This window comes from Microcaecilia unicolor, chromosome 10 (genome assembly GCF_901765095.1).
Source record: "Microcaecilia unicolor chromosome 10, aMicUni1.1, whole genome shotgun sequence".
Classification (NCBI taxonomy): domain Eukaryota; kingdom Metazoa; phylum Chordata; class Amphibia; order Gymnophiona; family Siphonopidae; genus Microcaecilia; species Microcaecilia unicolor.
Genome location: NC_044040.1, coordinates 6256786 through 6276121, shown reverse-complemented (window position 1 = coordinate 6276121; position 19336 = coordinate 6256786). Strand labels below are relative to the sequence as shown.

At 44.1% G+C, this 19336-nt stretch overlaps 1 protein-coding gene across 1 annotated transcript in view; it reads left to right on the top strand.

Moving 5' to 3' along the window:
• Positions 1 to 19336, top strand: part of OPTN (optineurin) — a 54668-nt gene that overhangs the window by 12287 nt on the left and 23045 nt on the right. Inside the window, exons 3-9 of the mRNA XM_030215757.1 lie at positions 477 to 679; positions 9051 to 9230; positions 11779 to 11849; positions 13029 to 13160; positions 13878 to 13968; positions 15863 to 15978; positions 18554 to 18703. Of these exons, the coding sequence (XP_030071617.1) occupies positions 477 to 679; positions 9051 to 9230; positions 11779 to 11849; positions 13029 to 13160; positions 13878 to 13968; positions 15863 to 15978; positions 18554 to 18703 (943 nt within the window). The remainder of the gene's footprint in view (positions 1 to 476; positions 680 to 9050; positions 9231 to 11778; positions 11850 to 13028; positions 13161 to 13877; positions 13969 to 15862; positions 15979 to 18553; positions 18704 to 19336) is intronic.

The window sequence follows — 19336 nt, the reverse complement described above, 5'->3', positions numbered from 1 at the left end:
GGTTGGCGAATGGTATGAGCTTATTCTGTAAAACAGCGTAGGCGACCATTTTCCTGCCAGCTTAACAGTTTTATATAGGTACCTATAATATAGGCACGGAAACTCACGCCAACCATAGAGTTGTTGTAACCGCGGACGCTTAAATTATGAAGATAACGCACGGACTTTATAGTATTCTCAAAGTTACGTGTCTGTGCGCTGAAAATAGCAAGGACAAATAAAGATCAAGTATGCATATGAATTATCACATCATACTATGCTGTGAGTTTATCTTGTTGGGTAGATTGGATGGACCCTACAAGTCTTTTTCTGCTGTCACCTACTAGGTTACTTTGAAACAGAAAGTCTTCACAAACTCATCCATTTGTGATCTACAAAAGTAAAGCAAAAAAGCAGTTTGTCTTCTGCAGAAGGTTTTTGTTCTTCTCATGCTTTTTCTGATGACATTTGAACATTTGTTTCTTGACCTCTTGCAGAAGCGATGAAACACCATAACCAGGCCATGAAAGGCCGTTTTGAGGAGCTGTCTGTGTGGCGGGGGAAGCAGATGGAAGAGCGGGAGCTTTTTGAGTCCAAATTCAGAGACGCCCAGCAGCGCTTGTGTGAGATGAGCAGTGAAAACGAGCAGCTGAAAAGAGACCTTCAGAACCTGAAAGAGAGAAGGGAGGGAGCTGGACAGGTGCGTGCATTGTCGACCTCCTGTTGGATGCTGCAGCTTTGCCATAGTTTCCTAGGGTGAGGTCTAACCTAATCTAATAAAATCTCACTACTTTTACACCACTTGCTCCCAGTAAGGTCCAAGATGTCTGTTTGCTGGCTAATGCTCCGTGGATAAGTGTAAATTCATTTTATCTGCAAAGAAAAATGCCACTAAATTTGGGGAGTAATGCCTAGCCAGGAAGGTGACTTGATTCAGGGTGTAATTCCACCCCCACCCCAACACTTAAATTCTATCCAATCAATATTCAGCTGGCGGTGGTCCGTGGTTTGTTTGTTTGTTTGTTTAAAAACTGGTCACCAGAAGTTGAATTAAAGCAGATATTCAGTTTTGGGTCCTATCTGGGTTCCAGTACTGATTATCTGGATCTGGGGCAGCCACTGGAAGTTACCTGGGTACCACTGATATTCAGAGCCACCCGGTTAACTTAGCCGTTTTTCTATCGTAAGTCACAACGTAGCTATCCAGGTAGCGCTGCTGAATATCGAATATCGGTGGTGCCTGGATAATGCCCAGCTCCATTGACTCCGCTCCTCCCCCCCCCCCCCCCCCCCCCGGATTCTATATATGGCTACTAAAGTTGAGTGCACATAGCCAATTTGTGCTCGCGACATAATATATTAATGAGCCATTCGGCACCAATAATTGGCTACTAACAACCAGTTATCGGTGTTACTTGGCCTTAGTTGGGAATTACGCACACATCATATTCTGTACTGATCTGCGCATAACTCCTATAGCGCTTAATTTCAAGGGAGCGAGTTACACGTATTTGTATAGAATACGCCTGATCTCCACCTAATTTAGGCACTGGTGTTTCACCAGGTATAAATACAGATGCCTTAAGTTAGACGCAGTTCTATAAAATGCAGATTCACTTTTTAGTCTAGCGCTTGAGTCATAATTTTTTTTCCGTGCTGATTTTTTTTGTGCGATTTACTGAATCAAGACCTAACTGGATAACACCCAGCTCCATTCTAACCACCTACCCCAGCACTAACCAGATAGTGCTGCTGATAATCCGGGTTGAAATGGTCAGTGGGTTATGGTTATGTGGAGAGCACCTGTTTTATTTTTAGTGGTATGATAAGACGCGATAGCGTGTTATGTTTCCGTCTTTGACCAGGTTACAGATTCTGTTCTGTTTCCAGCAGCATTTCTGTGCTCACTGGATCCTGTTCAGGGTTTCCAGCTTCCGGGATGCTGGCAGCAGAGAACTGAAACATTTCAGCACAGCTGAGTTTTGCCATCCCAGCTGTTTAGAAGGGGAACTGTAGAGGCTGACTGAATTTCAGTTTTGGTTATGGTGCTGAAACTGGCCCAAAATGTTTTTTTCTGCCTGTTTTCAGTTTTGGCCAAAGGCTATGGCCGTAGTTTCGGCCGAAACTGGCCCTATGTTTTTGGTGAAAGCCGAAAAGTTCTGCTTTGTCCGATTTGTGTCCCTCGCCCTCCATTCCAAATAGGAGTTGCTTCTTCCCCCCTCCCCTAACCTGCCTACTGGTAGGTGCCCCCCCCCCCCCCCTTGGGCCTATCTTACAATCTCTGACAGTCTAGGAATGTAGTCAGAGCAGGAGTGATCAGTCTCGCCTGACTGCCACAAGAGGTCACAGCAGCCATTTTGAGAGTAGAGCTGACATGGACAAGAGCAACTGGAGATCACTCCTGCCCTGACTAGACCACTAGGCCTGGAGTAAGATTCCAGCCCGGAAAAAAATCAGCTGACGGATACTGCGGACCCTGACACAGGATTGAAACCTTGGCCAAAGTCGGGCCGTGGTCAGTGAATGAAGACTGATCAGCTGACAGATAAGTGTTAAGCTTTGGATTCAAGAGCACTATTGAATAGTATATATGAACATTCAATAATAAAGATGATGAATGTGTGGGTCTCCCTAAGGTCAGTATAAGTATTGACAAAGGAGTTCCCCGACAACATTTGTTTGAGGCTTTTTCCTCCTCTACTAATAACAAATACATCGGCATTGGTAGATATCTTACATGTGATTGTAGACCACTAGACCACCAGGGATTGTAAGGTAATCTTGGTTGTGGGATGGGGCTACTCTTTGCATTCTTTTTGCGTCTGTGTATTGCAGTTGCAAGTAATACAGCTATGATTTGCATAGTAATTTATATAATAGAGTGCTCCAGATAAGTGCTTTTGATACAAAAGTATGGCAGGAATTTAAATCTAAATTTGAGATAAGCTCCTTAGGAATTAGCCTTTGTGGAGATACTGATCTTTATGTAATACCTCTTGTATTTCTCACTCTGGAATGGCAATCGCCATGACAGAACAATGTAAGCCACATTGAGCCTGCAAATAGGTGGGAAAATGTGGAATACAAATGCAATAAATAAAATAACATCAGCTGTCATTCCTAGCGTGGCACAAAGCCCATTGTAAAAGCACTGTGGCGTTTAGTTTCAGTTTTCATTAGCTGAGTTCCATGTGTGTTGGAGGCCATTTTGCTTGGAGATAAAATACTGGCTTGGGTAGTATTTGGGTGATTGTAAAGACTTTCCAGGCTCCGTTGGGTATGATGAAGGTGCAGCATTATATACAGATTTTGGCGTGCAGAAGCTAGGTTCAATGAGAAAGGAAGCTGCAGTGATTGTTTTCAAGCACAAATAATGCTCAGAGAAATTATATTTCTATTTATGCATTCTTGTATTCCACTATTATCCAAAAAACAAGTTTCAGTTCAAAGTGGCTTCCAATTTACATTTTGGTGGAGTCACAGTAGTGTTGTGCAATGTGGAGAGGGCCAAAATATAGAACAGGAAAAGTTCTCTACGATGACAAATCACAGAAGGCAAAAGTAGAGACTAATAGACGATTCACCACTGGAGACGTGAGTCCAACAGTCTTTATTATATCACAGATAACGACCCGACACAGACCGTGTTTCGACGCTAAAAAAGCGTCTGCATCAGGGGTCAATAAATACACTACAAATCAAAACATATAACATATAAACAATGCCAATAAAGACATATATACACATCCATATAGAGATATGAAAATTCAATAGACACTAATTTTCTGATCAGAAGTCAATATGCTCAAATATGCTTAATAATAACCACTAAAACAGCATACATATATTCAATAGATTTAAAAAATATTTGGTTTCTGCTAATATAAATATAAATATTATGTGTATTCCAGGTATATATATAATTTTGGACTTATATGTCAACTGAAATAACAAATATAATGTATAAATGGTTGTTAGAAAAAATGAAATAGGGTAATTAATATTAAATGCATGTGCGCTTTTATATATTAAAATCATGCAATGACAATATACTAAAAACAAAAACTCATGCTTACCCAAGTAGTGAATGCAAAATGAGGAGTCCTACTTGTATGTATGTTGTCAACTCACTAAACACATAGCACTGCAAGCCACAAATGAGAGCATAATGGGTTTAAAAACAAACACCTGATAACAAAGTATCCATTTAACACTTGGGGGCAGATGCAGCAACCAAACGTAAAAAAATCAAAATCGTTAAAGTCCCTAACGATTTTTAAAAAACGAAGAATGCACCAAAAAAAAAAGTCACACATGCTCAGATCGGTATTCAAACGTACAATGTATCAAAGAATCACAATACACATCGGTAATCGGCCCCTAAATCATGCGCAGAGCAGCCAAGCGTTTTGCTGGCTGCTCTGCGCATGCTGAAAAACGTAAAAACAACAAAAAAAAAAGCCACAACACATACACGTGGCTACCCGGTCAGCAAAATCCAAAAACAAAGGATCGGGAGGGGGCAAGGGCGCTCATCAGGAGCGTCCTGTATGGACGGCCTTGCCCCCCCCCCCCCCCCCCCGCCGCCCCCCCCCCCCCCCCCCCCCCCCCCCCCCCCCCCCGAAAAAGCAAAATGCTAGCTGCCCCGGTCCCCCTCCCTTCCTGTTCCTGTGTTCTGCAGAGCTAACTCCGCCTCCCGTCATTCTTTCGCCCCGTGCCCCGCCCCCGCTGCCCCCCCTGAGGTCGACTACGCCGCTCCCCCCCCTCCACCGAGACCCCCCTCCCTATTAACGACCCGAGCAGCGCCTCTCACCTCTTTCAGAAGCGCTGCACGAGCAGGAAGATCTATTGTGTTGGTTGTAGAGTCTCCATGACGTCTCTTCTTCCCTGGCCTAGGCCCCGCCTCCTTCTGACGTAAGTAACCTACGTCAGAAGGAGGCGGGGCCTGGGCCAGGGAAGAAGAGACGTCATGGAGACTCTACAACCAACACAATAGATCTTCCTGCCCGTGCAGCGCTTCACAAAGAGGTGAGAGGCGCTGCTCGGGTCGTTAATAGGGAGGGGGGTCTCGGTGGAGGGGGGGGAGCGGCGTAGTCGACCTCAGGGGGGGCAGCGGGGGTGGGGCACGGGGCAGAAGAATGACGGGAGGCGGAGTTAGCTCTGCAGAACACAGGAACAGGAAGGGAGGGGGACCGGGGCAGCTAGCATTTTGCTTTTTAGGAGGGGGGGGGAGCGGCGGAAAGTGGGGAGCGGCGGGGGGGGGGCAAGGGCGTCCATACAGGACGCTCCTGATGAGCGCCCTTGCCCCCTCCCGATCCTTTTTTTATTTTTTTATTTGATGTGTTTTCTGACGTCCTTTGGACCAATCACAGCGCTTTTAGCTCTGCTAATGCGCTGGGATTGGCTCAAAGTTTGTTTATTTTTTCACTTAATGATTTTTCCTGGCACAGAGCTGTCCTAACGAGAGGTCCAGACCTCTCGTTAGATTTCCTGCCTTTTTCCTGCGTAAAGGCAATCGGAAAAGGTTAGTGCATGTCGTTTCAATGGGGTTTTCACACTAATTGCTCATCTCCATTCCGTTTTCGTTAGCTGCTGGCTTCCTCGGTAAAAGCCCTTTGATGCATGCAACGGATCAAATTTTCCTCGTTGGAGGGTCATTAAAGGCTCATTTAGCTTTAGTGCATCTGCCTCTTGAAGAGTTGCGAGGGATTAATTGAACCAGCAGAGAAAGTGAAAGTGAACCCAAACGCTGACTGAATGTGAATCACGTTGCACTGCTAGCCCTGAATAAAGATATAATCTTACTAGGTGTGCAATCAATCTAAAATGGATATTCATTCTTTAGGTACATATATTTCTTTATCTGATATCCAGTATAAAAATATTTCATCTATGGATAAACTATACCTAATGTTTTAATGACCTTTTTTAAAATAGGTTGTGCATCGATCTTAACAAAAGGTGGAGAAAATAAATTACAAGTAGTTCTTTTAAGTGTATGTTCTGTATCAACTTATTATAACACACATATTAATCTTTTTTAGCAAAACATTAGATAATTAAGATCAATTAGATGTCAATGATTTGACAACATTTTACTTTTTTATAAGACAGTGTTGGAGTAGAGATTGAATTGTGATCATATAAATCTTTTTATCTAAATCTTTTTATATTTATTTACCTGCATAAAGATGTTTATTCGCTCACATTACTTTTATGAAAGTTTTTTTGCTTCTATTTTGGTTTTCATTTAAAAATAGGAATGTTCCAATTGGGAGCTTGATTGGTTTTTTTTTACCTCCCTTTTCATTTTTTCCAATTCCTTTTTGTCATATTTGTTTCTTTACGCTGGTTTAATATACCCTTGTATAATCATCTGTTCCTACATTGTTTCATTAAACGTATTTTGTGACGTCATTTTCTAGACAACAGTAGCTGTTCACATTGACTTTCACCACATAGGATGGGACCACCCCCTTTTTCCTTTCAGTATGCTACATATTCTCACTACTTTGCCGTGGTCACCACTCTTATGACTTTTGCTCTGATAGTTTGTGCCCAGCATTTTCTGTTTTTTCTCCTTTTTGTGCTTGATTGTGATGTCTCTCAATTATCCTCATTTAGTTTAGTTCATTCTTTATATTTTTCTGACTTTGCTTGTTTTGGCAGCATTTTTTGTCCCAACCTTTGTTTACTTGAGTTCATTTGGCTCTGTATTTACTTTTAGATGCCCCTTTTTTATGTAGTTTCTCCTTGGCTTCCTGCCCAGCATTATGTTGATACATTTTCAGTCTACGTTTGGTTCCCTTTCACTTTCTCTGCCGGTTCTATTTATCCCTTGTTACTTTTCAAGTATCGTAGGGATACCATGTTGCCAAAGGTTTGTTTTTAAACCTAGTAAGATTATATCTTTATTCAGGGCTAGCAGTGGTACATGATTCACATTCAGTCAGCGTTTGGGTTCACTTTCACTTTCTCTGCTGGTTCAATTAATCCCTCGCAACTCTTCAAGTGTTAAATGGATACTTTGTTATCAGGTGTTTGTTTTTAAACCCATTATGCTCTCATTTGTGGCTTGCAGTGCTATGTGTTTAGTGAGTTGACAACACACATACAAGTAGGACTCCTCATTTTGCATTCACTACTTGGGTAAGCATGAGTTTTTGTTTTTAGTATATTGTCATTGCATGATATTAATATATAAAAGCGCACATGCATTTAATATTAATTACCCTATTTCATTTTTTCTAACAACCATTTATACATTATATTTGTTATTTCAGTTGGCATATAAGTCCAAAATTATATATATACCTGGAATACACATAATATTTATATTTTTATTTATATTAGCAGAAACCAAGTATTTTTTAAATCTATTGAATATATGTATGCTGTTTTAGTGGTTATTATTAAGCATATTTGAACATATTGACTTCTGATCAGAAAATTAGTGTCTATTCGATTTTTTATATTTCTATATGGATGTGTATATATGTCTTTATTGGCATTGTTTATATGTTATATGTTTTGATTTGTAGTGTATTTATTGACCCCTGATGCAGACGCTTTTTTAGCGTCGAAACACGGTCTGTGTCTGGTCTTTATCTTTGATATAATAAAGACTGTTGGACTCACATCTCCAGTGGTGAATCGTCTATTAGTCTCTACTTTTGCCTTCTGCAATGTGGAGAGGGCACCTGTAGTTCATATGGTTATTCGTAGAGTTTTTGAAGAGGAAAAGATAGTGGAGCTTTTCTGTTTCAGTTGTACAGTTTTGGTGATCTTTATTCATGTAGTTTTTGGAGAGGTAGGTTTGAAAGGAAGGCGGCGATACCTTTATGATTAGCTGTAGAATTCTTTTGAAGAGGTAGGTTTTCATTTCCTTTCTGAACTGGAGGAGATTTGTGATGCTTCTTATGGTTTTCGGTATCAAGTTCCACCATTTGGAACCCAGGTAGCTAAATCCTGCTGTGTAGATAGTTTTGTAGATGGTGTTTCTGCAGTTGGGTAGATGTAGGAAGAGGCAGTTTCTGTTTTCTGGGCTGGAATTTCTTGAGGATAGTTCAATCATGTTAAGCATATATTCAGGTGCCATTCAGAATAATATCTTGAAGATTAGGGTGCTCACTTTGAAAAATATTGTTGCCTTGACTGGTGGCCAATGTAGTGTTTCAAGCAGTGGGGCTGCTCTTTCGTATTTTGATTTCTTTGAAAATCAGTCTTGCTGCCGTGTTTTGGACTGTTTGCAGGGATTTTAATGTGTTTTCCTTGCACCCTACGTATGCTGCATTGCAATAGTCTAGTTACAATAGTAGTGTTGATTGGATCAGTATCCGGAAAGATTGTCTAGGGAAATAGTCTCTTATTCTTCTCAGTAGCGCTCTAGAAATGTTAAGTAGTAGTAGTAGTAGTAGTTTCCATAGTGTTCTGAAGCATTTTGATGTTACTGCTGATATTTCATTGTCCAGTGTTAGAGGTTTGTCAAGAATGATTTCTAGTATTTTTAGTTGTGCTTCAGTGTGTATGGTATGTTTGTTGGTCGATTGTGAATTTTTGGTAGGTTGTGTGGGCTGGATAGTACTAGGAATTTGGTTTTGTCTCTGTTCAGTTTGAGTTTGAAAGTTGTTGCCCATTATTACAATGAAAAGAAGTTTATATATTTAGAAAATAATTTATAAAATATATTGCTCTTGATTTGTAATTTTTCACAGCATATAGTTCTCATATTCAGTAATATCAATGGGCTTTTTTATTCTGGCTTGTGCATCAGGCTGATATAATATCTACAGTGTAGACCAGTGTCTGGACTCCTTTATCCTGTTTTAGAACAATATACTTAGACTGTGAGCCTATTAGGGACACTGCCGGTACCTGTAATGACATTGTAAACCGTTTAGGTCTATGCAGTGTATAAATAAATGGAAATAAAAAATTGATATACTTGCTATACTATTAGTCTTATATCCTGCAAGATCTCTAAAATTCAAGTTCAGAGCAGCTTGAAGTTGCTTTAGAAGTTGTGCCTACTTCCTGTGCTGTGACCAGCCAATGTGCTTTTCTGTTTTCAGGGGCCCGGGGACAGTGCTATGAGTCCCAGGAAGGAAACTGTTGAAGAATTGGAGCAACTGAAAACTCAAGTGACACGAATTCAAGCAGAGAAGGCAGACCTGCTGGCCATCATTTCTGAGCTCCAGCTCAAAATCAATGTGGCCTCCTCTGAGGACTCCTTCATTGAGATCAGACTACCTGTAAGTATTCCCTCTCCCCTTCCCCCAATGACTGAATCGCAGGCGCTGGTGCAGTTCTACAGTGTAAGGCCACATTGGCACTGACTGGCATGAACCAGCTGGTTTCTGGCACTTTATGGAGCTCTAGTACATCTCTACCAAATTAGGGTTTTCATAGACCATATTTCTGTTCTGCCATTCCATTTGCTATATGTATAATCAATACAGCTGATAATAATTTGTAAACTTCTCCATTTTAGCTATCTGGGGGATATAAGGGGGCTCCTGAAAGATCTCTTTTTATGGGGAACAGAGATTTTGGGGCAGCAGGAACAAATTCCAATACCACAGCATTGAGAGAGACATGGTGTGCACGTCTCACAGTAACACAGTAAATGACAGCAGATAAAGACCCGTACGGTCCATTCAGTTTGCCCGACAAGGTGGCCAAAGCCGTGCAGGCCCCTGTCTCCCATGTTTAAACACTGGTTGTCAAGTGTTCACTATTCCAACCATATAGGCAGGCAAACATGATGGGAGTCTTGGTTATAACCATATATGGAGTGGAGGAATGGCCTAGTGGTTAGGGTGGTGGACTTTGGTCCTGGGGAACTGAGGAACTGAGTTTGATTCCCGGCATAGGCAGCTCCTTGTGACTCTGGGCAAGTCACTTAACCCTCCATTGCCCACCGCATAAAGCCTGCCATGAGTGGGAAAGCGCGGGGTACAAATGTAACAAAAATTAAAAAAAATATATATATATATATATATCATCCCCAAGCATTGCTGACAGTGTTCAACTTACTAGTCAAGATGTCTTCCCCTTCCCCCTGAACTAAGCATCACCGTCACTCGCAGCACATGGCAAGGAGACAGGATAGGATGTGAGAGGGAGAAGACTGTGTGAAATGTAAATGGTTTAAGGCAGAGGTTCCCAAACCTGGTCCTTGAGGCACCCCAGCCAGTCAGGTTTATAGAATATCCACTTTCTCTACTGCATGCAAATTTGTCTCCTGAATATTCATTGTGGATACACTGAAAACCTGACTGGCTGGGATGCCTCCAGGACCAGGTTTGGGGATCCTGTTTCACGTGCTAGTTGAGTGCCATAACTTACAAAATTATTAGGCAGCAATCTCGAATACTACCGTGTTTCCCCGAATATAAGACACTGCCTTATATTAATTTTTGCGCCCAAAAAGGCGCTAGGTCTTATTTTCAGGGGATGTCTTAATATTTTGGGGAAACACGGTTGGCCCGCCCACCTTCCCTCCGTCGCTCCTGCAACTACCGGTAACCCCCCACCCGAGGTCGCCCCCCCACCCGAGATGGCGCTCCCACCCGAAGTCACCGGACCCCACCCCCCTCCGTCGCTCAGAAACTAACCTGAACCTAAGCCTCCTTTCACTTTCCTTCCAGTTCGCAGGAGCAGCAGGGCAGGGCAGGCCTCTCCTTCCTTCCGAGCCCCACTCTCGCCTGACGTTACGTTACGTCAGGCGAGGGCGGGACACGGAAGGAAGGAGTGGCCTGCCCTCCTACTGCTGCTGCTTGCTGCGAACTGGAAGGAAAGTGAAAGGAGGCTTAAATTCAGGTTAGTTTCGGAGCGACAGAGGAGGTTGGGGTCCGGCGACTTCGGGTGGGGGGATAGTTTCAGAGCGACGGAGGGGGGGCCCGGCGATCTCGGGGGGGGGGGGGGGAACCCTACTTACCGGGAAAAGAAAAACTTTGCTAGGCCTTACTTTCGGGGGAGGCCTTATATTTTCTAAGGGCACCAAAAACCTCGGTAGGTCTTATTTTATGGGGATGCCCTATTTTCGGGGAAACACAGTATACAACAAACGCTCCTAAAGTCAGTCCAGTGGTCCTCGTGCTCTGCTCATCCTGGGAGACGGTGAGTTGCTGATGGAGGTTCATTTCACAGCTGATGAATGTAAGTGTATTTTGTTGGCATTCATACTGGCTAAAAGGGGCATTCTTCTGTCTTGGTTGGTGGAGGAGTCACCCCCTGCCGTTTGGTGGAAAGATTACATGGCAGAAATAGCAACGTGGGAATTGTGGGGGGGAATATAGAGACAAAAGGGGAAAGAGAGCCAAATACTGGGTGTTATGGAAAAGACATCTATTGTTATCGTTACAGTGGCGAGCCATGAGAGGACTAGGGGGAGGGGGGTGGGATTTAAATGAAAGTAACTGAGCGAGGTAACTTCAGCCCAATGTTTAAATATGTTTTCATGTGCACGTTAACATATCAAGTGAATGTTCCATTTTCTTAATGGCATAAGCTTCACTCTTGGTGATTATTGCATATTGTTGTATCTGTATGTCACTTGGTTTCTCAGTAAAGATACTATAAATGGAAGCGACATTAACATGTAATACCCCAGGTTCATCCCTGTTACTCCCAAGAACATGGAAGCCATGGGTGATGTCTGCTGGTATTTGATATCATCCTGTTAAGAAAAGGGAATTTTGTGTACCAAGTGATGAAGGCATGTATCTGAAATAAAGATGCTGTGAAGGTGATAAATCTAAGTTTTACCCATTCTAGCACTGTGCCTTAATTCCACAGGAGGGAGACGAGACCATCGCTGAGAAAGCAAGCGAGGATAGTGCAGGCCAGAGTGAACTGGTATCATATGTGTGAGTAGATACCATGTGCTGTGCTGAGGCGTGTGTGTGTGAGACTATAGTATGTGCTATGCTGGTTGCAAGGGTATAGCCAGAAGTTGGATTGGGGGGGGGGGGGGGGCAATCATTTCCTCTCAGTCCCCTCCCCCCACACCTGGATCATACTTTTGCAAGCAGGGATGCTCAAGCTTCGCCAGCTGAAGTTTGTCTGCCGGAGCCCTGCGCATGCGGGTAAGCTGCTCCAGCCTCCAACGCCAGCACTTTTCACGCAAACACCTGAACTGAGCCTGGGCGGAAGTGTGGGCATCAGCGGCTAGAACACCCTGCCGATAATCCAGCTGTTCAAGCAGCACGGGCAGGGCTCCAGCAGTGAACTCGTCAGCTGGCGGGGCTTGAGAGAACCCCCACCAATTATGTATTGGTTGCCACAATTTTGGAGGGGGCCTGAGCCCAAAGTGGGGGGGGGGCCCCAGACCCCCAAGGCCCCTGCTGGCTACACCACTGGCTGGTTGTATACATGTGGGCGCATATCACATGCTCTCCTGGTGCATCCGTATGGTTTTATATCTTTGATATTTTGCCCTTTCATGAGGACGGAGCAAGGCAGTGTACAGGCAAATAAAATACAGAGGAAAGGAACTCTATTATTTGATAGGAAAGAAAGAAATAGGGAATTCACAGTCGTTCTGAGAGTAGATATGCACAAAAGGAAAAGGGAGAAAAAAATCCCAACAACCAATCACTAAAGTTAACCAATAAACTTATGGGGTCAATATTCAAAGTGATTTAACTGTCCAGAAATGGCTCCTGGCTGGTTAAGTTGCCTGTTCGGGGCTAACTATTAGTTTTCAGTGGAACTTAACTGGTTAATGCAGCTGAAAATAATCAGTTAGCACCAAACTAAAAACTGGCTATTCGGCACTTTGCCGGTTAATTGGTGACTGAATTAACTTCTCCAGAGCAGGGTGGTGGGAAGTGTCTCAGTATTTGGGCCTGACAACTTCTTGTTCTGTGTGTATTTTGAGATATAAGGGGGATGAAAGCTTGCACTGCCGCTACCTGTGGTGGGTGGGTGTGGGAAGCTTGCACTGCTGCCGTCTGTTTGGGGAAAGGGCAGTGCTGGCACCGCTTCAGATGTAATACCCATTGCATTTACCTCTGCTTGTAATAAGACGTTTTGTTATGCATAAGTAAATCCACAGATGAAACTAAGAAGTACTTGGAATCGGAAGAAGTGACTGTTAGTCGACTTCTACAGAGTCTGAGGGAAGAGAGCACGAAGGCAGAGACACTGGAAAGAGAGCTGAGGACCACCAGGCACAGGTACAAAGAAATAAATTTATTTGTGGAGATCTCTTTGGTCATAGCCTGGGTCCTAGCATATGGAGCTGGGCTTTGGATTGTGAAGTGGATGAGAAGTGTCCTCTGGGCAGTACAGGTCTCTGGTTCCTTCTCTTAATCCTTCTCAGCTTGTAAATTATGCCCAACAAAATTGGTACCAGTCGGGTTGCTGGATTAGATTCACATTTGTAATTGTACAGCAGCTGGTTTAGGAAAGCTGTACAGAACTTAAACAGAATCAAAATTGTGGCTGAGTCTTGACCTGCCGAGTCAAACTCAGTTCCAGTCCAAGTCAATGCCAGTGACCCTGTGAATTGGGCTATGGGAGGAGCCATGCTGGGTGGGGTTTAGCCCTGATCCCATCCCCAGGGCTGTGTGGGTTGTAAAGCTGCACAGGTCACAAGGGAGTCTCTCCTGTGGTGGCCGCGATGCAGTGGGTGAGGCGGAGGTGCAAAGGGGCGTGTCACACAGGGTGCAATTCTGGGTGAATTGGAATTCCAAATTGGGACATAAGAGGGACCCTGCTGGGCAACACTGGTGAAATGAAACGTTGAAAATCCTCTGGTGGTGACACACCGCTCTGAACTGATTTTTATCCCTGTTGTCTTCTGTCGCAGTCCACAGCGGCTCTTCAGAAAACGTGAAAAGGGTAGATTACTGCTCAGGCCTAATCCCTGTTTCCTGCGATATTTCCTTTAGATTAGCTGAGGTGGAACAGAAAGCGGCCGCTGTATCGGAACAGGGGACTCAGACTGAGGGGAAGCAGGAAGAGGACAGCACCGCGGCTGATGTGGGTAACGAGGCTGTAAAGCAGAGCTTGTCATTCGTTTTGTAGCCGTGACCCCATGCTAGCAGCCAAATAAAACTGTGTGACCCTCCCCTCACCTATGGAGAGCCTTTTGGAGTCCTGACCCAGAGTTTAGGAAGTGCTGCTGTAGAGTACGTCCCTCCTTACGTATATATACAGGGTACTTTCCTACATGAATATACCAGAAAGGCCTCACTTCATCTGACTTCCCTGAGATGATGTATATTTTTGTAGAAGGCTAATAATTTAGAATTAGTGCATTGCATAAGGTGTCCAATAGAGTGTACGCCCATTCTGTGTACCAGCTGCTGTATTTTCCTAACGGACAGGGCCGCCGAGAGACTAGACCCGGGGCAAGGCCACCCCGCCTCCGCCCCCCCATCGCTCCCCCCGCCGCTGCAGTCCGCGGTCTCACCTGCCTGCCTCCATGGCTCCAGGCCCCCTTCATTCAAAGCAGCAGTCGCAGATCGCGTCTCTTCTGGCCTTCCCTCCCTGTGTCCTGCCCTCGTCTGATGTAACTTCCGGTTTCCGCGAGGGCGGAACACAGGGAGGGAAGGCCAGAAGAGACGCGATCTGCGACTGCTGCTTTGAATGAAGGGGGCCCGGAGCCGTGGAGGCAGGCAGGTGAGACCGAGGACTGCAGCGCCGGTAGCCTGACCCCAGCGCCAGACCCCCCCCTTGGAGGCCCAGGGAATTTTGCCCCCTTGCCTGCCTCCCCCTCTCGGCGGCCCTGCTAACAGATCCTGTGTCTCCCAAAATAAACTGGAGATCTTTCACCTGGATGCCTAGCTGTCACCCCTGTAGTCCAGTGTGTCAGGGTTTAATGTTTCTTTCCCCCTCACTCGTGTTCAGTTCCTCTGATGTCTCTTCTGGGATCTGGAGTTCTCAGTTTCCTGTCAGGATCTCTCAGACTTTTCTTACGTTTCTTCTTGCAAAGTCTCCTATTAATATCCTTCGGGCAGTTTATTCTTCCATTTGAGATCTGAGCTCTGCTTTTTCGGTGGTTTTTATGGAAGATGGGCAGGGTTTCTTGGGGGCTGATCTTCCTGTTGTAGTCCAGCCTAGGAAATGGAAGAAAAGGTGGGAGAGGGGAGATATGAGAGAGATTTAAATACCTCAGTAACATAAATATACAGGAGGCGAATCTCCATCAATTGAAAGGAAGCTTTAGAATGAGGGGACATAGGATGAAGGTGAAAGGGGACAGACTCAGAAGTAACCTGAGGAAATACTTCTTCACAGAAAGGGTGGTGAATTTGTGGAACGGCCTCCCGGCAGAAGGGAGGGAGATGAAAACCATATCTAGGACAAAGTACATAGGATCTCTAGGGAAGAGGAAGGGAGAGTAGATGGTATGAATGGGGCAGACTGGGTAGGCCATTTGGGTCGATATCTGCCTTCATCCCCACATCCTGTTCACCAAAATGCACTGATTTTTGTGACATTTGTCTTGCCTTATCTTGAAAGTTCTCACTAGAATCTGTTTATGTAATTTTTACTATGTGTCATTCATTTAATTGTTTGTTATATAAGCCACATCGAACCTGAGTCACTCTTGGGCTAATGTTCCTACTTCACCACTATCAGTCCGTCAGCAGAAGCGAATAATTTCTTTCCAGTTTATTATGTATTCCTTTAACTAGGCAGTACCCCATCCCCAATCCCTTCCTTCACTGTACTTCAAAATACCCGAGGGCTTATCCAGGTAATTTCCCTTATACACCTTCTGATCCCCAACGTTTGCTGGTACTGGAAGGTGATGAGGAATGACCGGAAGAGGTAATTCTGTGGTCATTGCTCAGGTCCTGCCTGTTACTGCTGAATGAGTGATACGATCGATCGTAGTCCTGATGGGTGACTGTTCTTTCTTGGACAGTTTGTGAAAGAGGTGGAGAATCTGAAACTTCAGATCAAGTCTCTGTGTAAGGAGCTTCAGGAGGCCCACCTGAAACTGAATGAAGCTGAACTGCTGAAGAAGAGACTCCAGGAAAGGTGAGAGCAGGGGAATTTCTGGGGCTTTCCACTGGGAATAAGGAGGAGTGGCCTGGTGGTTAGAGCACCGGTCTTGCAATCCAGAGGTGGCTGCTTCAAATCCCACTGCTGCTCCTTGTAATCTTGGGCAAATCACTTAACCCTCCATTGCCTCAGGTACAAACTTAGATTGTCAGCCCTCCTGGGACAGAGAAATATCCAGACTACCTGAATGTAACTCACTTTCAGCTACTACTGAAAAAGGTGTGAGCAAAATCTAAATAAATAAATCGATCTTGTGATGAGGGAAGTACCAGTAATCTAATACCTCCCGCTTGTGGCAAAATTTGTATTGGGCATCAACAGTAGAGCAGACCTTACTACAGAAGGCAGCTGTACTTTCTGCAGAAAAGCACAGTATCAAGTGGGAGCTGAATGTGAAACATTTGGGGGGGGGGGGGGGGGGTGTAGGTCTGCTTTCTGAAATGGGATTCCCCTCTTGTTACAATCAGGATTACCTACTGGCTCCATATGTAGCAGAGTTTAATTCCACATATGGGAGGTTGCAAAAGTGAATAGTAGCCCTATCAAGGTTGAACAAGCCCGCAGGTGATGTATTTCGGTCATTGTGCTCTCTTCTATCCAGCACACCAGGCTTTGGAAACAAAAATAGTGAGGAGTTCAGTCAGCTGTGTGCATGTACTGTAGGAGTGTTTTACAATATTATACAATAGAAGATACGTACACACACGTGTAGACATCATGAAATCAATAGTCAGCCCATGGCAGTGAGCAGCTGATAAGCCACTCCCAGCCACAGGCTGACTTAATTCCAGATATCCAAATTTGAATATCTGGGTACGTCCTTCAACCCAGATACGCAGACCAGTGCCCAGTTAACTCGTTAAGTGAAGTTAGAACATAAGAGTAGCCATACTGGGTCAGACCGATGGTCCATCTAGCCTGGTGTCCTGCTTCCAGCAGTGGCCAATCCAGGTCACAAGTACCTGGCAGACACCCAAATAGTAGCAACATTCCATGCTGCCAATCCCAAAGCAAAGCAGTAGCTTCCCCCATGCCCATCTGAATAACAGACTATAGACTTTTCCTCCAGGAACTTGTCCAAACCTTTTTAAACCCAGATAGCTTGTTCAATTAAATTGCACATAGAAATTTGTGTGCACGATTTTGAGCACCATGTATAGAATTTGGGGGATAGTGTATATGTGGTGTGTATGAAGTCACTGTTCTCAAAGGGTCTCATACATTTAGCAACTTCCACTAAACCTGTAAGTCCCTTATTTGTGAATTTTCAGTACCAGTATCGAGGTGGTGCCACTGAAAATTTCTCTGCTCTCTGTCACAGTGTTCAAGGAATTTCAGCCAGTGGTGATCAGTCACAATCCATATAAGAAAGCAGTTTAGGACAGAACAAACCTGTTGTAAGTTAAACCACTTAGCTACAACCCCCCCCCCCCCCCCCCCCTAATATTGCCAGTGTACACACAGAGCCGGCAGCTGTGGATTCGGTGTTGCCTCCTTTTCAGTAGTGGCTCTGGAACGCATGTACTTTTTACAATTCTGCAGCCAGCGTCTAAAAAATGCACTCCACTGCCGGTTGGCTGAAAAAAAAATCAGACAAGTTGAGCAGAAAACCGAGCTACACGTTTAGAATAGCACAGAATACGTTTGCTTTAGGTTAAGGAGTAAAATAAGGGCCTTGCTTCTCTTTGCTGGTAACAAAGGCCTTTAATTGCCAAATTTCTGCATCGGCTACACAGACGGACATTTGGAGATGCTCCACTTAGGGCAGCTTTTCTCCTGCTGGCAACAGGCACTGCTCTGATTTGGCGCAGTTGTCATCGTTAGATTTACTCCTGGGCAGAATGGTTTCTTAAATAGACGTTTTAAGTGTAAATAACCACATTAAGAGTAATTTTGTGAAGCAAAAACAAGGGGGTGGGAATGACTGAGATGATGAAACAGGATATTCTATAATATCCACAGGAGATAACACAAATTCAAAGCTATAGGAAGTCAAGCACTGGATTGTGTACTCTACACTGTCCGTCTTTTAGCCTTAATAAATAACAATGAAAACATATGAGTTTATACATACATTGATACAAACGGAAGCGTAAGCAGAGGAGAAAAACAAGAGCGTGAAAAGCGTGACCAATATGGAGACTATATGTGAAAAGAAAAATAATTGTCAAAAGTAAATATGCTTATCATCTTTTAGTGAGAGACAATGTAATGTCTAGAGGTTTTTTTTTTTGTTCGTTTTAAAAATGTTTTTTTCTACGCTTCTGTCTCCTTTCTAAAGCATGTTTGATTATTTGTTTCTCACCTTTACACAATACAATATTTAGGTGGCCTGCTGCTGTTAGTTAACTTTGCTGCAGCTGCTGTGGTGTTGGTAGTTCTTTCTGTATAAAATTCAATTTAAAAATACCAATTGAACAAGAAGAAAAAAACACAGCCTGATATAGGTTTTTCTATCCTGGGACTTCAGGAAGAAACCAGACTCAAAGGGAGCTGAGAATTGGCATCTCAGACTTTAGATTTTTATCTTTGTTTTGGTTTTTGTTCTCAGGTGCCTGAGCCTTGACCAAAAACTCTGTGAAAATGAAATAAATCAAGAGGAGAAACAGGAGCTACAATATACAGTGAAGAAACTGGAGCTGCAAGTGGAAAGCATGAGGGAAGAAATAAAACTGGAGCAAAGCAAAACGGAAACAGAGAAGTGAGTGTCTGTAGCTGGGGGATCAGATTCAGTGTGGGGGCGGGGTGAAGGCGGCACTTCTTAAGCAAAGCTATTAAAAGTCTCTTACACATGACCCCAGTATGGCAAATTGCTTTTAGGTGACCGAGCTACCCTATCCCCCCCCCCCCCCAGCTAAGAATCCTCTGCTTATTCCAGGCTTTACTCCTCTCTGCCTCCCTCCCGCCCAACAAAACACACACAGCTAAGGGTCTCCTGTGCTTATGCCGGGCTTTACCCCTCACCCTCCCACAGCTAAGGATCCTCTGCTTACCCCAGGCTTCTTTTGCTGCCGGTGGCAATGTGAGCATTGGGACCTCATGAGCATCAGTTGAGGAGGTCAGTGGAGCAGTGTCAGCAGCAGTATCAGCTGCATTGAGACTTGGGGTTGGAGGGGAATATAGGCAGATGCTGGGGATCAAAACATAGAAAAATATAGGCAGATAAAGACTATATGGCCCATTCAACCTGCCCATCCATGCCATCTACTCTCCCTTTCACTACCTTAGAGATCCTATGTATTTGTCCCAAGCTCTCTTGAATTCAGATATTGTTTTCACTTCCACCAGGAGGCTGTTCCACAAATTCACCACCTTTTTCCATGAAGGCTACTTC